Raw genomic sequence first — 19,536 nt, 5'->3', positions numbered from 1 at the left:
GATACAAGCTCAGCCACGTTTGGGATTGCATTCTCGCCGCAAAAGCGCCACCTACTTTGGCGTTAAATAGCGGCGAGTTGCAGAACTCCAGCCAGAAGCTCTGAGGAAGGTGTCTGATAGACATCGAAACGTAAGCAGGTGAGAACCTTACTGGTTGTGTAAGAAGAAAATTCTATACCCTAGGTCGGTGTTTTGTTTGGGTCCATCTCTCTCATTTATCCCTTAGTCTAATTATTATCTAATAAAAAAATACCTTCAAGTGTAGTCTGGATTACGGCTTGCCTGCTAGAATTAACAGCCGGTGTTAGCGCCAACCTGGAATATCGAGCTTTTGCCAAGTGGACAACTTGATAAAAAGTATTTGGAACCCTGCCCCCTCCCCCTCTCCCCCCACAGCACCAACTATTCCCTGTCCCCGCTACTTGTACCAGACGAAGTGGAGGTGACAGCGGCAGTACAGCCGGAGTGTCACAACTATACAGGTCCGGTAATGCACCTGCGGCAGAAAGAAAACCCTTACGGCGGTTAGTAATATTTCTTGTTGTATCTCCTGTCATTGATTATGCAAAACAAATAATGTTGTAATTAGCATTGTCTTTTCTATCCTGGAATATTCTCATTAATGATGCAATTTAGGCCATCAATTTTATTCTTTCATCTCTTAATGTATAGAAGTCCTACACCGCAGGCCCAAAGTCATGAAAAGCTGTCCTTTCTTTCTTCAATTACCCCTTTGAATGACGTTTACAAGAACGCCCCTGCAGTTCCGTATCAAGTTGCTGCGGGACTCTCATCGCTTTTTTCTGTCAAAAACACTATGTTACTAAACTATAGTGTGCCCAGGGCAAATGAAACAAACCCGAATATTTTGCTGCAGAACTAAGAACAACCACTAGGGGGCCCCAAATCGATCGACTTGTGCCTTTATCTCTTTGAGAGGGAGTGAATACGGTAAAACCTCCCCTCACGTAACGCTCTAGACACACATTGTATCTCCTCCGCCCATACACTCTAATTTTGTTGTGAACGCATTTGTACACATAACTAATATCGTTTTGTTCTGTTAATGTACTTACACAGTGAGCCCCGATCGTCCTTACATCCAGACGTTCACGCCAGAGGACATGAAACAGAAAGACAAGATGAGGGATCTGGGCTTCCGGTACAGTCAAGAAATCTCAGTCTTCAGTGCGGAGTATCAAGTCTACTTAAGACATGCGACCCTGACAACAGGTGAGTTAGAGAGGAGTCAGAGGAGAAAAATAATACGCAAAAGTCAGAAGAGAAATCCATTTTCAGTTTAGTTCTTAGTTGGCTTTCTATTTAATTATCTACCATTAGGCCATACCAATTTGTTGGTTCTCGGATTCGCCTCTTCCTTTTTTTCTGATTAGCAAAAAATACATTCTGGTTCTGAATCAACACAAATATGTTCATATTTTGCACCCAACAGTTGAGGAAAGTCATTTTCTTCCTTGTTGTTACAGTTTTTTTCATCTATCAATGCAGTGGTTTGATTAAAAGTTCAAAATTCATTGTTTGAATGTAAACCCAGCCTTTTGTGTTGACTTCGTGGCTCCTATCGTAGCATTTGGGGCTATCATAGAATGCTTAGACCTGCTTTTATTTTAATCTTTTTTTTTCGCCCTGTCGCTTCATATTTTTTCTGGAAAAAGTCCAAGAACCAACAAATTAAATTGGTGTGGCCTTATGATTTGTTGTCTGGACTATTAATTGATGAGTTATTTCTATAATGGTTGTAGGCAGTGTACAGGAGGACAGTTCACTGTGTAACTAAATATCTGTTTATTTGTTTACCACAAGTACAAACAGACAAGTGGAAGGGAGGACAAAACAGGTGTATTGACACCTTTACAAGTTGTCCTCCCAAACACAACAATATAAATACAGTACAATACAAATTACAATGTCGAACAATTGTTGACATGAAATACAAATTACAATAGTCATAAAAATACAATACACTGCAATAAAATATCAATCATTATATACAATTAAATATATATAAACAACTAAATGTAACTGTTCAACAGATATAAAAGCTGCCCTGGGCAGACTGACTGCGAACAGCGCCAGGTCTGAGTTTCTACACGTCATGGAGAAGTACGGGACACACTACATCAGTCAGGCAGTGTTCGGGTACAGGAGAGAGCACGTCGTCTACTACAGGTCACTAGGACTGGCTAACTGGCTCTGGGAATCATTTTCAGGTGATACTTATATATCCCTTTTTATTTAACGGTATTACTCAATGGTAAGTCATAGACCACTTCTAGGAACAGTGGTAGGTAGGTACTCGACTATGTCAGAAGAAGGTGGCAAATGTTTATATTATAAAACTAGAGGTCGGAGATCTCATGTCTTCGTCAGAGGTACATCGTTCTAGAGAAATTAACATGCGTATTCTTCAATCTTTTTCATAATCAATTTGGTCTAAAGAACAAAAGAATCTCTGTACTATTTTTATGGTACAGAACACCCTGAAACGGTTTGCCGCAGATTATACAGATGCGTCGTCACCCGTGTTAGCGCCCCCCCCCCCACGTTATTTGAGTTTGGACTGTTACTGGAAAAAAAAACGTTCAAGAAATTCTTACTGTGTTGAAAGTGTCACGACAGCGCCGCAAAATATAATAAGAGAAGATGTTATAAAGGAAAGAATCAGAACAGGGTGACTACTGCTGTTTTGTTAATTTGTCTTTATGACAAATAGAAGACTTGTTTCTTGTGTTCTTTGTGTCCTAACATTTGTACTTCTACAGTTACTATATTCCAAATCTAGGCATCTCGTTTTTCGGCCCTTCGTGTTTTTATTGCGCGCTTGCCTTAAATTTAAGGTAATTAGATTTAAGGTCTCCAGTGGACGTCATCCATAGCAATTACTTGGTGTGGCCGTAGAAAATAACCTGACATATGTCCAACCTCCCCCTGCTGAAGTTATAGTATAATCCCTCAATGTAACGTCATTTGATCCCATCCCATTATGGGGTTCCCCGGCTATATCCAGCTGTCGACTGTCTCCAAGCAGATGTAGGTGGGGATTTCTAAACACAAAAGGTCCTATTACGGGGACATAACGACCTCCACGACTCTCATCTTTGAACTCAATCTTGGAGATCACGACAGTAATATGCCTATCAAATTTCATTAACTTTCATCCACACATACAAAAGTTATCCTGCTCACAAGAAAAATTAACAAAATGCCCCCTGTAGTCACAACGAAACCCCCCACGAAGCTCAGTAACGAACTTAACCTTGGTCCCGATAATAGTAAGCACCACACCAAGAATTATAATCAACATTTTACAAATACTTGAGTTATCTTGCTAACAAGCTACAAACACAAAAAGTGCACTAACGTGACGCACGGACCCCCCACGAAGCCAAAACTTGTACTTGACTTCGGCCTTAACAGCGGTAATCTGCCTGCTAAAAATCATGGACGTCGAATCATGCCTTCCAGAGTTATATCGTAAAATCCGCAGTTCCCCACACTCCGGCGAGACAATTTCATAGTCCTTCTGACGAAGACAAAAAAGCTTGGTGATTGCATTGGAGAAGGGAAGTATGTGTTTTGAGGGAGAGTTGCACAAAAACCATTGCTGCAGATCGAAAGACTTTGAATGGTGTAATGATGTGAACTGGAGGAGAACCTAGTAACAAGCTGAAGTATCTCAGTAGTGGATGATGGATTTTGTGTCCAAAAGTTTTCGATTCCTTATGACGGACAGACGACAGACATTAATTGAATCTTATACAGATGTTTGTTTGTTTATTTGTGTGTGTGTTCATGTCTGTGTGGTTTGCGTGTGTTTGTGTGTGTATGCGTGTTTGTTTGTTTGTTTGTGTGTGTTTGTGTTTGTGTTTGTGTGTGTGTGTGCGTGTGTGTGTGTGTGTGTGTGTGTGTGTCCAAAGTCACGTGGCACGTTTGGAACCGCATTCCTTTCGCCCCAGCATATACTAACCTCCTATTAGGCCTTCTTCTCAGTCTGTGGTTACATCATTCCCCTCACTTCCCGTGACTCTACTTTATTCAAAAAAATACGGGCACGCTAAGCAAATAAACAAACAGACAAACAAACACACCGAAAATTTCCAAACAAAACGAAGATAATAATAGAATAAAAACGATTCATAGAAATGAATATTAAACCGTCTTCTTAAAATCTTGTAGCATCAGAAGGAGGCCAGTCGTTTGACACCTTCCTCGTCAGAACGTTAGGAACTCAGGATGACGTCAACCCGCCGGAGCGCGAACTGCCTGTCGGGATACGGCAAGTCCCGGATGTTGAGAAGGACGGTAAAGTTGAGGGGGTAAGGTCTGATTTCCACTGACGGACACTTTACGGTAACCGATGAGCGGCCAAAAAAACATGAAAAATTGTTAAGAAATCATTTGTAGACCGTAAAGGTCATTGAGACTTTAAAGAGAGCATTCTAAAGCTTGTGACAAATCTGTATGTTTGGGTGTTCAACGGTGTCTCAACGGTCTGTGTGCGGAATATTCCATTGAATTCATGAAGTACAATCATGGTTATGCATATGGTTATCAACTAACAGTGGCGCTTGTTGGTAGGTCCTTGCGATTGAGCGCCATACAAAATTTTTATTGTATGACGACGCTTGTTTTGTTATCTGTCGAAGTAAGATGATAGAACGGAATCATGGTGAAGTGCCATTTTCCACATGTAGACCAGGCACTTTTCACTAGATAATAGCTTAGTGCAATCCAGGCTGTCGACATCCATGTATCACTCCGCCACAGGTGCAGACGGTGCTCCGGTCCTGGGGTAGGTGTACTGTGGGTGGATGTTGTACTGTAGCTGATACCGTGATGGCCGAGCCTGCACTCCTGTATGTCAGCACACCAACACCGCTGTATGAGCTACTCAAGGACAAAGAGACAAAAGAGGTACACCTTAATGCTTGTTGATACTGATTACTTCTCAGTCGCCAAAACCAGGGCGGTGCAACTGTAACATTAGCTCTTGTTGGAGAGAGTATGCGTACGGTTTTCCTTGTATCACAGCAAAACTACTCTGGTACAAATAACCGGTATGTAATGTTTTTATGCATTTTTATCGGTTTTTGTCCTGGTATCATTTTTTGTGCCTGGCGAATGGATACTGACTACCTGGTCAATTCGTTACAGTACTGTCTTACAGCCACCGAACGATCTGCTTGAAGATAATGTGTTTGTCTACTTGTCTACATGTAATTTTTTTAAAAAGTCCCGTTCCACTCCACTTTCTCATAGGGGAGGTGCCCATCTCCATTTCTGTAGCCCTTAGGCCACACAGTTGTGCAAGCACCACAGCAAGGAGCTAGTCCATTGATAGAGAGTGTTGTGTATTTGACCTTCCCATACTCTTTCTCATAGATGCTGAGTGCTAAGCAGAGAAAGTCTTTGGTATGACCGGGCCGGGGTTTGAACCCACGGCCTCCCGGTTATAACAAATTTAACACTCTCCTCGATTGAGCTTACGTATAATTGCACCGGTTGTTCCTGTAGGTTTTTCGCAGAGCCCTCCTGAGTTACCTGTGGTGTAGCGGGGAGGGTGAGGTGGTAGGCGACACGTGCAGGTGTGATATCCACCCGTCCTACCCCGGTCACACGCTGGACTGCGCGCCGCCGCCAAAACCAAGGTATGTGGGGCAGAAACCGAGGTTGGGGTGGGAGGTCGTAACGTTTTGACTTCCCTGGCAGCAAACAAAGTTTTCTGCAGTCCTGCTAGCAACCTGTGCCGTTTTTTCTCACCCAAGTTTAGTCCACTTAGACATTAAAGCTTCCCACGATCTCCCGAACACTTAACTTTTAGCCAACCTCACAGACCAACTGTAAACCTTGCTCACAACTAACTCACAACCATGGTCTGGGGAAGGTTGGGAGTGGTCGGGAGATCATGGTAGGATATCTGTGACATGGCCTTCAAAAATCGTTACGATCTTACTTACAACTTCTGCTAGGAGATCGTGTAGTTCAATGGACTTGAGCACATGAGCGTTTTTATTTTTACCCATGTATCATGAGATACTGACTAATGATAGGAGACGCAGTTGGCTGTTGGAGGATATTCACCAAGCAGCCTTTATTTTACTGCAGTTTGTACCAGCCCGCCTCAGACCCTCCCACTGACACCACACTCACTGTCGCCTGGCAACACGTCGGGCGGGAGATCGGTAGTCACGTGACAGACTACCAGTTCGTCGTGAGAGAGGTCCGGTCTGCGGACACTGGTCTCCATGGAGACGACTTTATCAACCATCCAGGTGAGGAGGACTTTCGTCGTTTCCATTTTTTTTTACATTATATTACTTTCATATTACTTTTGTCGTTTATTATTGCGACAACGTGGTCTTCTGGCTGGGGTTGTTGATTTAGAGTCTGGGTTCTATTCTCTAGCAGGGTAATGTCAATGACCTGAACCGAACGGCTGTCACCATGGTAACTGGTGTTCTAGCAGACACCCTGTGGTGTTGGATTACATTACGTAGCAGGACAGAGTTAGAAGGGCTGGTCACTATGCACATTCATATGAGAATGTGTTTTTGTAAGAATAAACAGATCAGTAGTTTGTTAGGCAGACCTAGTGAAGGTAAAAGTTATGTATTTGCTTTGCAAACCTTACCTTTCTAGTCATACCTTGAGTTTGTGTCTTCCACAAGTAGATGCACACCATAGACAGAAGTTTACTGCACCTGACGTGCAGGGGGAAATGACGAGCAGGAAATATCTTGGGAAACGACTTTCTTAGCTACTCTTTACGTGATTGACATACTACTGGCATCCGCCAGGAGGCGCTTGCGTGTCGCTGACATAATCAAACAGCAACTGAGCATGGCGAACGCCAACACTGGAGAGGGTGATGATAGATATTTGGATTATCTAAGTTTCTGTATCTGTATCAGTATAGCCGGTATAACGGTCCTACCGCGTAACACACCAGCTTCGCAGGCACGCGGCGCGGCGGCAGCTTGCTATATCACACTAAACGACTTGTTACACTCAATCTTTGCACATTTAATTGCAGGAGTTGTTTAAAGCTTTCTAGTGATGATGCCCCTACTGTGCTTGGTGGCAACGAGCTCCACTCTACGATAGTTCTGGGGAAATACGAGTTTTTGAACACCTCATTTCTTGGTTGATAACTGTGATACTTGAAGACATGACTGTTTCTTGTTCTTTTCTGGGCTGGTATCAGATACTTAGTGGTTGGTACGTCCACCAGTTTATTAGTCATTGTTTACTGGATGTTTCCCGCAGAGCTGACTGTATCTGTGCTGGATGACGCGGTGTTCAGCAGAGCTGACGGCTGCTATGGTCGCGGACTGACCCGGCAGGGAGCCGTGTGGACCTTCTCACTTCTCCTCATGTGTCTGAAACCTGACAGGTTCTACAGGTAATCATTATCATGGAAACATTCAACTGATTTCCTACACAAGCACATTATTTTTCTCAACCAGTCCTCTTCAGGCGAACTCAGACTGCTCAAAGAGCGTGACCTTGACGGATGTGTGACGTCAACAATCGGTCAAAGGTGGTTTCTAGTTGATACCATCCCCCGTCGCGGTTGACGTTCAGTAAAAGCTGCGGTATTCTGATATAGATTTGGTTTGAGTTATTAACTGTAGATAGTGTATAGCATTCGAAATTGAAAGGACACAGTTTGTATCTCGGCATGTTTTTAAGATGTTGGCAGGACTAAACGGACTAAATGGATTGGCTGTATCAGTATGAAATTAAAGTGCAAGTGTTGGTATATAACGGTATGGACAAACTCAGCTTCTTTTTCGACTCGCCGAGTGATTGACTATTTCAGTGGCCTTTGCCAGGATGACTGAGGTGGAACTCCTCAGGGCAAATAAAGGAAGTTGTAACGTTCTTTTTATCATGTATCAGGTATTATGTTTGTCAGGCCAGTAGTGCAGGTTGTCTCTCTATTTAAAATAACGTCTTTGGTTAATGCATCTGAATTGTAACTGTTCTTATTTCTTATTCCATATGACGAGGGCTAGCCCTTTATAGTAGACTCCGAATAATTGCATAATTGGAAAGTCCTAGTTGTATTATAAATATCAATTTGTGTGTTCATTGTTGATGTTTTGATGTATTTATGTCTTTTTAAATGTATTCACTGTATTTTCACTGTATCTTTCATGTATGTGATTATGTAATTTTAATGTCTGAGTCTTGGAAGACTAGCCCTGCAGGGCTAAAAGGCTTCGAAATAAATGAAGTGTATTGTACTCGTAGATAAGTTTGTAAGGTGCCTGTGTCGGATATAAGTGGCTGATTTATTCCGTTTTTGGCCACGCCACAGGGTGAGTGCCCGTGTGTCCACACGTGACGGGGCGGTGTCACCATCAGACGTGCTGACCGTCAGGACGGAGTGTCAAACACCTCAGCTCAACCACCAGCCGACAGGTGAGATCTGCCCTTCTGTTAACCTTCTCACACAACTCAGATATCACAGAGATCATGCCCGACATACAAGGAGAGTATTCAAGACGACTCTGATTTCATGCCCAACATATAAAAAAAAAACAGACAAAAGTTGATGTATTCAATCGCTTTCAGAACTAATGCTATATTATACCATTCAAAACCAGACAAGTTCAATATGTTCTACTCAGATATCAGTGTACGTTGGAAAATCTGTACAAATCATCCGATATCACTACAAAAGCGACACCGTATTGTAAATAACTAAATCTCCTGAATCATAGAATGTAATAGAATACTCTTCGTAGGAAAACATATAATAGATAGGCTTTGGTAGAATAGTATAGTTAGTATGGATTAACTCTGTTAGAATTGTATTTTAGCATAGTTCATGTATCTACCCTTAGGTTTGTTGTTTATTCACTTCCATACACTGTACCAGTTAAGTTGATTTGATTTGTTTTTGGAACGGATAGAATCATGTTCATGTAGTCAACTACTCTCTGCTTTGTGTTTTTCGTATGAATTATCAAAGCACGCGTGCTAGCATCTTTTTCAGTCGAAAGGCAATGACTTAACAGCGTAATACAGGATGACACAGGTCCTTTGCAAAATGAATGTTTAGCACAAATGTTTAATGCAGTAACTTGTAATGTAGTCAGAAATGCCTTTTACGTAAATTGGATTTGACTGCAAAATCCTTAGGGCCATACTAGTGTTTTTAGGCATGCCAAAACTTGGTGTGAGGGCTCTTGTTGTTACTGTTTGCCTCACTTTCTACACATTCCGCTAGGTGTCGCTGATGCCTTATACAACCTGTATGCCGGCTACACCTCCCCTCTCGCTCAGAACATGGCGTTCCGAATCCTCACCTCCCTCAACACAGCCGGCCTGCACGACGTCGCCAAGACGTACGAGGAAAAATACGACAACTTCTTGCTAAGAACACAGGAAGAACTCGGCTTGAAAAGAGCGCTTCTGATCAACGCTAGTCTCACAGCATTATCAGAAAGATGTAAAACCCAGGCTGAGTCGGGAAAGGTCGTACAAAAAGTACGCAGACGGTTTAGATGTTCATTTGAAGGGCTGGACACGAGGAAAGGCATACGGGAAGTCACCCTGAGGGAGATGGAACGGTCCTGTGTAAAGTACGAAGAAAAGTACGATTCATACGATTGGGAAAAGTCTATGTATGAAGAATGACCAATTTTTATTGTAGCATATTTCAAATATTATTTTATATAATACCTTATCACATTTTGCAGTAAACATTTTCAAATCTATTACGTATAAAGATGTGTTCAGAGCCATCTTAAACAAACCAGAGGCTGGATTCAGAAGCAAGAGCATGAATGTTTTCAAGAACAGAACATATGTCATTCAATTGATGTAGCATGCTATGTGCTGAAAACTGTTAAGTCATACAAATAAGTTGTGTGATATGATGCCTTTTTAAAAGTCGTTTATTGTGTCATCGCTCAACGATGTGCTTGATAAAATGCGTGTATGTACAATTGAGTTCTAACCATTGGCTCTGATGGCTAACAAAGTTTTTTGGCACTTAACCAATAGATGCATGTACCTGCCAACTTTTCAGAAAAACGTTATAGTAATGGTTAGAGCCCATTTGTGCATACGCGCACATTGTAAATCATTAAATTGTCAACATGACAAAATTAAAGGAGCACACATATTTTGATTGAAAAATATTTATGTTATTGTCATTTCCTAATACGTTTCAACATATGTATGCTAATATTTCATTTTTCTTGATTCTATGATTGGCGCTAAAAAGCCTACACGACTCACACTCATTTTGTGGCATCAACAAAAAATACCATATTGTAAAAACATGACTGACATCTGTGTTTCTATTCTTTTAAACACACTCGTCTGGTGCAGTATTTTGGCACCTCCTCCACCAAAATGGCAGTTATTTGTAAAGGAGAAGAGTTGATTCAATTTACTTTGTAAAGAAATGACCAGAAAATTTACTTGTGTATACTCGTATTGTTACAGAATGCAGCTTTAAACTTCCAGTATTCCGCCAGGCATTAATTCTGTTATATGCTCAATAATGTAGTGAGAGAAAAATCGTCCGGTCTTATATAAGTGAGGCAACGTTAGGCTTAGAAAAATGTTATGTTTTCTGTTTTCCAACCTACCCTAGAAAAACTCCCGACCCTAGCCTTCTTTTTGTAGATCCCTGCAAGGGACATAAATCTTTTGTTTGTTTATTTGTTTATTTCAGTTTACCACCAGATATACAAGTGGAAGGGAGTACAAAAGAGGTGCATTGACACCTTTACAAGTTGTGTTGAGGTGATCGACGTTTCCTAGCTCCATGATCTGACACATTAGCGATGAAACGTTGTACAATTGGTTTTCTAACGTTGTCATTGAAAATATAAGGGTCAGTTTTACTTGCACGCATGCACTTGTTATACTGTATTGATAGCGCCAGAGATCGCCAGTCTAATAAAAAAAAAGAAAAAGAAAAAAAAAAGATAACCCCTACCTACCGACCCTGATTATTTCAGGACTGAAACAGGAAACACAATAATTTTTCCTAGGCCTTACAAACTTACATGTAGGGATGAGCGCTAGCTCGTGTTTGCGGAGGTCGGCAGAACGACCCAGCGACAGGCGCTGCAGATTAAAACCCTGGCACGCCGCTGACTCACCAAACCACGCCGTCCGCAGTTGATTAAATTAGCAATGGTAATCCGGCTTGACTGACGCGGATGCGCCGACCTGTGCTCCTGGCGGGAATCAGCGGGACCTGCCGTCCATACCGCCCCGACAGGACCTCAGCAACTGGGCATGATTGGATTGTACCGTACCCGGAAAGGTTATCACTCTTCTTCATCATATGAACGTAAATTTCCGTCCTAACGCTCCCGATTGTTTGAGTTACCTCCATGAAAATGCAGAAATTGTTTTTGGTCTCTGTGTGTGTCTGTGTTGCCGAATATTTGTGGTGAGCATAGGTTACAATGGATTGTGATGATATTTGGTATGTGGTGAGGACAAAGGTTAAGGTCAAATGTGGGCCTCCTGGCGGCTGTCCTTCGTACTGCAGCGCAACTATTTTTTGTGTGTCTTTTGTCTTAGACATGCTATAGGGCTTTGACTTTTATTAAAATTCTTTTCATGGGAGGAAAAAGTGATTTAGGTTTGGTTCCCCTAAAAGCTTGTTCTGGAACTGCAGGCCTAGGGTAGCCTGGGTGCCAACCCCAGTAGTATATTCGCCAGCTATAACAGCTCTATAACTGGCCAGTTATAGAGCTGGCGAATATACTACTGGGGATGGTACCCAGGCTAGGCCTAGGGGCGTTTTGGTTAAAGTCTTAGAGGGCTAATCTTAGAGAAGAAATAAGCAATTATAAAGGTTCATGATTTTGGCATGTAGCTGACAGAGATGTACACATTGATATGCAAATAATGCAAATGAGGACCTGATTTGAATAATTAATGAGAAAATTTCCTTGTTTTATGTAATGTGACTTCATTACATGTAACGTGTACTGTATGGCAGGTGGAACATAAACAGATGCCAATCATACAAATATAATAGGCCCTCACTTGATAACTGATACGAAAATGCCAAAGTTTGTAGTGATAAATGATGGAATTTCATACTTGTGATGAACATCGCTATGTTATAGGTTATTTAAATGTAAAGGTCCTTTGCATAACTAATGAAGAAACGTTAAAATGGAAGTCTTCCAAAAGATAAGACTTTTACACATATATGTAATTTGAATAGATAAGACCATCAATTTAAACAGATTGTACTAATTGCGACCTCACTTTCATAGTAAACCCTACTTGCACTATAAAACAGCCATATTTACAAAAGCTGTAAATATGTCATGGAGGTATGACATCTCTGAAATCTTGTTGTTAATCAGAACTCTACCATTGACGTGATTCATCTTGGCTTTCTGGTGACTAGATCTACAGAGCTAATTTTATAAGTCCTTTCGCTACTCTCACGGCTGCCAATATAGTCAAAGGAAAACTTGCACTGTCTGCATTATGTTTTTTAATACTTGTTCTTCAACTTGAGCATTGCCCAAAACTTTATTCTTCACTGCAGACCACATGCGAAGATAGTAAAACCAGGCGCAGAGAAATTGACGCCTTTTTATACTACTAGTAATATCACTATAGTAATAATCAATTTGTTGTTATTTGTTTCTTTCAATTTATAAAAGATACCTAAAAAATTCTGATAGTACGACCATTCTTAATTTTGTCCATCCGACGGGAAAGTTTCTCTTTTATTTTGTTTGAATTCATAACTTTATCATTATTCTTCATACGGGGATGCGGAGGGAGGTGGAGTGAAATATGCTGTATTTGCTCACGAGCAAATGTCGGTCTTTCTAGTGTTGTGTTTGAATTTAATCTAGGAATGGAGTGATTCACAAAGTGAGGACAAAGAAACGTGACTGTAGCTTTAGATCGGGTTAAATCCTTCAAACTCATCACTTCAGAAACTCACTATTATCTGCACGCAACGCAATCAACGTTGATGTACATGTGTCGTGGGGTTGTGTGGCGTAACGGCATAGTGCTTTACTCGGAACCAAAAGATCCCGGGTTCGAGTCCTGGCATGCCACCGATCTTGTGCCCTTGTGAAAGGCACTTGACACGACTTTCCTCACTTAACTCAAGTAAAAATGAGTACAGTCTTGTCCTGTATTTGTCCTCTGCGTTGGTGATGGCATAAAATAAGTTGATATAACTTGAGTGTGCCGTCACCATGTCTAGTCATGAAATGTTAGAATAAAAAAAAGCATGCGTCTGTCCTAACCCTTCTTTTGTTGAAGCCAACACAAACTGACATCTGCGTTCTTGATTGGGCGAAAAAGTGTGCATGAATATTTAATGTGGTCTACCATGTGTATGTGGTGGTTAATGACAAACAGATGTCTGCGCACAAGGTCGAATTAGTGAGATAGTTGTCGGCGTTCCGGTGATCACGTGAATAAACATGGACACCAAACGTGCTTTACGTTACAGCATACGGGCATTTCATACATATACTTTATTGACACAACAAAAGTACAGCGACTTTCGTAAGGTGTAAGACTGCATGTAGATATACAGACAAATATATGGGTACAACGAAATTAACCCACGTACAAGACAATAGATGAGTCAACTAATACTACTTGTTCTAAGGTCTAAACATTCTTTGATATATTTACCTATTTGTACACAGTAAGGGTTATTACCATCTAGGATGAAATTAAATGTATCTATAGCATGAAATGTAACAACTTCTGTTGAGCAAGCGGAGAGAAGGTTGAACAGCTTTGTGCGTTTATCGTTATATAGTGGACAATCCATAATAAAATGTTGTTCGTCTTCAATATCATTGGCACAGAATGGACAAAACCTCTGGTCGCGAGGGATTTTTTTATATCTTACCAATTCTATATTCAATTTATGGCTACAAATTCTCATCTTTGTAATATTTCATATGACGTCACTTGCGCCATGTTGGATGACATGTACAGTAGGTTTGTTCTACACGGTAACAGACAGCTCCTGTAATCCACCCGCCTGCCAGGTATTCACATTGTCATTATCATGACGTCAATGAAAAGCCCACATAGACAATATCGTCCGCTACTGGCGGTTCTGGTGTGCTACGTCCCACGGAAAATTTGCTTCATTTTTCCAAAATTATCATATGTATGTATTGCATTATTTTTCTATTGTTTCTAAATTCACTAAGTTTGTTTTAGTTTTGGTAGTGGTGGGGGGTCTGGGTCTCTAGAATTCAAAGTTCAAGTCACTTAAGTGTACTCATCTGGGTATCATATACTTAACCATTCCTCCCATACATTGATATCTTCTGCTTGTCATTTTAATTTTCTGACTCAGCTCACTGTATCCATAGAGTTCAGAGATCTCATACCTTCATGAAATATCTGCAGCTAGTAGTAGTAGTAGTAGTAGTAGTGTAGTAGCAGTAGTAGTAGTAGTAGTAGTAGGAGTAGTAGTAGAATGGTTTATTATTACAAGAACAAGAAAATGTACGCACAAGCCTCCTGGCAGCTATGATGGCAGAATTGCGAGGCCTATTCTGACATCATGTCATTTACGACAAACTATATACATTCATAAAATTTGAAAATATAGTTAAATTTAAAACCAAATATTTAGTTTAAAAACTACAGGAGCATTAAGTTGCGTATTACACCTTCAATACAATGTAGCTGTGTGGAAAGTGAATGAAAACACGGTGTACAATTACGGCTACTAGAATGAGTAACAAAAGTTCATGGTCTACAGTTCATTTAGTCGTTTGACCAGGGCAGGAATCCCGCTTGTCGTGTAGCTTAAATGTTTGTACATTTTACTGTTTTATTTTGTCTCATTGATCATGGAAGAAAGGCTGTACTTACTTAGTATAATTTATGTTGGTTGATGGTCCTTCCTACGCAAATTACATACGCAGCATATGTCTGAAAGTCATATCCTTTGGCAGGATTCCATTTCATTAGCTATTAATAGTGATATTCACCTTCAACTAACTTACGCATGCCACAAGTATGAATTTCCCAACATTCACAACTAATAAACCATACCATTATGCAAACGAGCCATTTATTGATAATTGGTATCAGTGAATGTTCCATCTGCTATACACTAAACATCTCACAAGTATCAATATCCTATTATGTAAAACACTAGAAATAGAGAATTTCCTCCTAAATTATTCAAATAAACTACTGACTTCCATAACTTGGGTCTTATTGTGTATCTGTCTGAGCTATTTACATAACCCAAATCATGAAAATCCATTGTTCCTTTTATAACACTTCCTCCAGGCTTTTCCAGATGAAGGTTCACCAGTCTTGTACTTCTGCCAATTCGTTAAGTTTCATATTTTTCATGCATATATATGCAAATGATATTTTACTTGTATAATCAATGAAAGTTACAATTCGTCTGTCGTAAAAGTTAACATCATCTGGAGAAGGTATGAGTTTGTTGAACTCAATGTTGAAAGACACAAAGTCGACCTTGACCTTTGCCTTCTCAAGACCTACCCACATACCACACACACAAACACACACGCACGCGCGCGCGCACACACACACAGACACACACACAGACACAGACACACACACACACACACACACACACACACACACACACACACACACACACACACACACACACACACATACATATACACACCGAAAACAATACCTCTATATTTCATGGAGATAGTTCTGCCTGTCTGTCCGCGATGGCCTGTGACCTGGGTTAACCGTAAAAATGTGGTACGCTCGTATTCCTGCTGCATCCGACCAGCTATAGACTCGGGCACTCTCTATAAACAGTCTGTAACATCAGTAATAATTTCACGATACCTTAATTCAATAACATACGATACCCTGGTAACATCACCCACCATCTCTTTGCAGGACGTTGTTTTGTCAACATTTTTCACTGAGCGGTAAACTTGTGATGACCCCGGACTTCAGTGAAACCTGATGTCCGGGACGCTAACCATCTCCAACACGTCATCATGACGTCATAAATACGTACATGTGACGCATTAACAAACTAGAGTTCCACGATCTCATACCTCTAGGCGAGGGGAAGGTAATAATGGCTATGATAATGAGCTGAAATTTTTTACACTTAATCGTGCCAAAATATACCTCTTAGTCTTACTATGTTTAACCAATATATGTGCACAGATCACTGAAAGAATGAAAAAAGGAATATAAATTTGAAAGAAAAACCAAATTGGGTCCATTTGGACCCCGTTCGGTCAAACTTGAGTGGGTGAAAAATTTGAAAAAAAAATCAAATTGGCGTGACATAAAAGTTTTTCTTTTGCCCCTTGGGGAATGTATTTTACGTGTATCTTAAGTTCATCTTTTCTCAGCGTTGTATTCAATGAAAATACCTCAGAATACTTGTATACACAAAATGAATAAAAAAAAAAGATCAAAATGTGTTAAGCTTTTTGTATATCTATATGAAATACTTGGTGTCAGTTGCATCAGTGACAGGCGGACGAATCAACACTGGATAACGCATAAGACAGCGAATATAGGCTTTTGTGCCCTTTTATGCTTTAACGGAAGTTGAGCACGTAAAACTACAAGGAAAACGATTAAAAAACTCGGTTCCTACCCGACTAAATTTTGAACTGTGTACAAAAATTACCGCATTTTATATACGATCTTGCATTACCTGTTTTCCTACCTATTTCTGTTTTGTTATTTGTTATCATATTTGTCGGCGTTGTGACTACAATCAGCGCTTTGCTAGAGTTGTCAACCCCGTGTCTTGTTTTGCATATTGTCTAAGGTCACAGCAAGTAAATTTTATGGATGACATCCTCCGCAGACGCCAAATCCAATGCGAGCGGGCGAAAAAAAACAAGGCGGGCTGAAAAAACAAGGTTCCTACATTTTAAAATATTGACTCCATCATTGTAGAAATGGTTTTGATTCAATGGGAACATCACATATACACAGCCAGCATCGCCGCATATCACTGCATCAAAGTAAGAAACAAAACATTAAATCAGAGCCTTTTCTTGTCTCCTCTCTTCATAGTTATCTACCATTCACCTTCCGGCATGGCAACAGATATTTTTGGCGTGTTGACCACTGTCAGAAGGCAACAAAATTTCTTGTTTTTTCTCCAAAATCATCCGAAATTTAATGTTATCCATAAAAATTAACTTGCTGTGGCCTAATAAATAAAAAAATTCGACGTGTGTGCAGTACGAAATTGAAACCATCCCTGATGTCTCTGTGAGTCATAAGGGAACACTTCTGAATATTTGTCCTGATCTTGAGCACTCTCTACACCAGTCAACATGGCTGGTAGTTATGTACCTCAAACTGTCATGGCGACCACAAGGTCACAAGGTCAGACCACATTCAGATCGCCTGTCTCACTACTCTCCAAGCAGAGGTTGGTGGTCGAAGATCGTTTGCTTTTTATATATGGCCCGTTTTTGTCTCTACCACCACCACCACCTTGGGTGGGGAAATGGTTACAGTTTGGCCAATTTGATACTGTCTTACCCCCACCAAAAAATCTGCTTGGAGATTATGCCTCACGGCATATAAGACACCGGGCATTACATACTCCACAGAACACAGAAAAGAACTCAAACCGAACAATAACGGTATTAAAAGTAGCATTAGTAATATCATTTATGGTCATTTTACTGTTATTCTATCATGTTCTGTGTTCTTGCAATTAGTCCTTGGGCATGAATTTGTAATAAACTTTCTTTCTGTAAACGACGATGTGTCAAACGACTAAACAATAACGAAAATCGTTATTGTTTAGAACATTTAAAACAGACGTCAAGTGACTCCAGTACACCAAATGCTATACGGAATCGGTTTATCACATAACAGAGTTCATTGTTATAGAGAACCATAATAATGACATACAAAAGACAGCGGTGCAGTTCGAGTGAACGTTGGGTGGAGAAAATGGAAACAAATAAACGAAAGTCTCTTATTAGACGGAATCTCTTGAATAAAATACACAGTTCGTTTTCACACGGAGTAGCCTTGGTCATATATTCACCGTATGCTTCATTTTTTAAATATTTTTTGTATGTTGAAATCGTCTATATTATGGGTTCTTAAAAGTTGGCAAAAATATCTGTGGTATACTGTATGTTAGAAGTATACATCTCACATCATGTTTTGTTATCAAAGAGTTGCCACGGACGAAGTAGAATCGACTATGTATTTTCACTTTCTTTGATCATGTCTACCTCAGACACAATATTTTCTACGCACTTAATTCTGAAGGCTATCTTCAGAGAAAATACGTTTGCTTGTGCTTTTTGTCTAACACTGACCAATTCCAGCATAAAAACAGCATACATGTATACGTAGAGTGTATATTTATCATGGAATGCTCTAGATATGATGTTTTACGTAAGTAAGCTATTCACATTTATCAAACCTAGTACAACATATTTCAACAGACTCGACTCTATGAACAGATGTATATGTATACATTTTAATACAACAACTACAATGCAAAAAATAGGTGCAAAAACATGTACATAAAAGACCGTTTCGTTATCTGAAAAAAATCCAAAAATCATGATCAGCCCTACTTGATTGTATACCGTATTAGCTCACGATATCTGGTAATTAAGTTGTCAATTTCCATTCTGCACCTTTTCTTTTTTCCTTTTTTTTGTACTATGTTCAATAATCGTTGCCATTGTGACACTGTACAGTGTTCAGTTGTCGTGCAAAAAAGAAAAAAATTATTCTTTTAAACTTCCCAAAACCCACTAATTTTTGAAAGGGTGGGGCATTTACGTCTTCCATGGTTTACAAAAGAGAAGTCAAACCCCTTAGACATAGTTTTAGACATAGCTATAGCTTTAGACAACTAACTTTCATTATGTAGATTTTTTTTTGTTATTTTATATTCTGTTTCAATGTTTCAATGTTTGTAATTTGCAATTAGCCTCCGGGCAAGGATTTGCAATAAACTTCTCAATAAAGTTCTTCTTCTTCTATCAGACTACTTTGATAAACCTCCGTGTGGCAGTGTTCTGTGGTTGGGAGAGCGGTTCTCCCCGGCATGTGGAGTTGTTGATCCATGGCCTGCCCAAGGGTCTGCCATACCCCAGCCGCGCACGCCGTGACCGGGGTAACGCCGGAGTCAGAAAGTCAAGTGAGCGCCGCTTCCGTGTCATCTAAAGTTCAGGCTTTAGCCTCCACAGCATGCCAAAAACTGGGGGTTTGGGGGTTCTTCAGCGTCTTTGGGATCTTTTATGTGCTATTTTCTGATTGCATATAGACAGCATAGCCGACCTGGTTGAATTACCCCCGCTTTTAGAACTGGGCTAATCAGAAAACAGCCGAAGACCACCAAACCCCCAGTTCTATAAGCCTGCTACGGAGGCTAATCAGAAAACAGCCGAAGACCACCAAACCCCCAGTTCTATAAGCCTGCTACTGAGGCTACTTGGCTCTCAGTATCGCTGAAAACCACTGCTTTACTTTGATTGTTAAAGACATCCAGTGCGA

General features: G+C 40.4%; 1 protein-coding gene across 1 annotated transcript in view; it reads left to right on the top strand.

Moving 5' to 3' along the window:
• Positions 1-10,147, top strand: part of LOC109464031 (astrotactin-2-like) — a 23,966-nt gene extending 13,819 nt beyond the window's left edge. Inside the window, exons 15-24 of the mRNA XM_019760952.1 lie at positions 397-524; positions 1,081-1,233; positions 2,055-2,231; positions 4,198-4,337; positions 4,789-4,935; positions 5,536-5,669; positions 6,127-6,293; positions 7,288-7,423; positions 8,345-8,448; positions 9,260-10,147. Of these exons, the coding sequence (XP_019616511.1) occupies positions 397-524; positions 1,081-1,233; positions 2,055-2,231; positions 4,198-4,337; positions 4,789-4,935; positions 5,536-5,669; positions 6,127-6,293; positions 7,288-7,423; positions 8,345-8,448; positions 9,260-9,669 (1,696 nt within the window). The 3' untranslated portion in view covers positions 9,670-10,147. The remainder of the gene's footprint in view (positions 1-396; positions 525-1,080; positions 1,234-2,054; positions 2,232-4,197; positions 4,338-4,788; positions 4,936-5,535; positions 5,670-6,126; positions 6,294-7,287; positions 7,424-8,344; positions 8,449-9,259) is intronic.
• The last annotated feature ends 9,389 nt before the right edge of the window (positions 10,148-19,536 follow it).

This window comes from Branchiostoma belcheri, unplaced genomic scaffold (genome assembly GCF_001625305.1).
Source record: "Branchiostoma belcheri isolate BF01 breed outbred unplaced genomic scaffold, Haploidv18h27 scaffold130, whole genome shotgun sequence".
In the NCBI taxonomy this organism is placed as follows: domain Eukaryota; kingdom Metazoa; phylum Chordata; class Leptocardii; order Amphioxiformes; family Branchiostomatidae; genus Branchiostoma; species Branchiostoma belcheri.
Note: the sequence above shows the minus strand (reverse complement) of the source record. Positions and strands in the feature narration are given on the sequence as shown.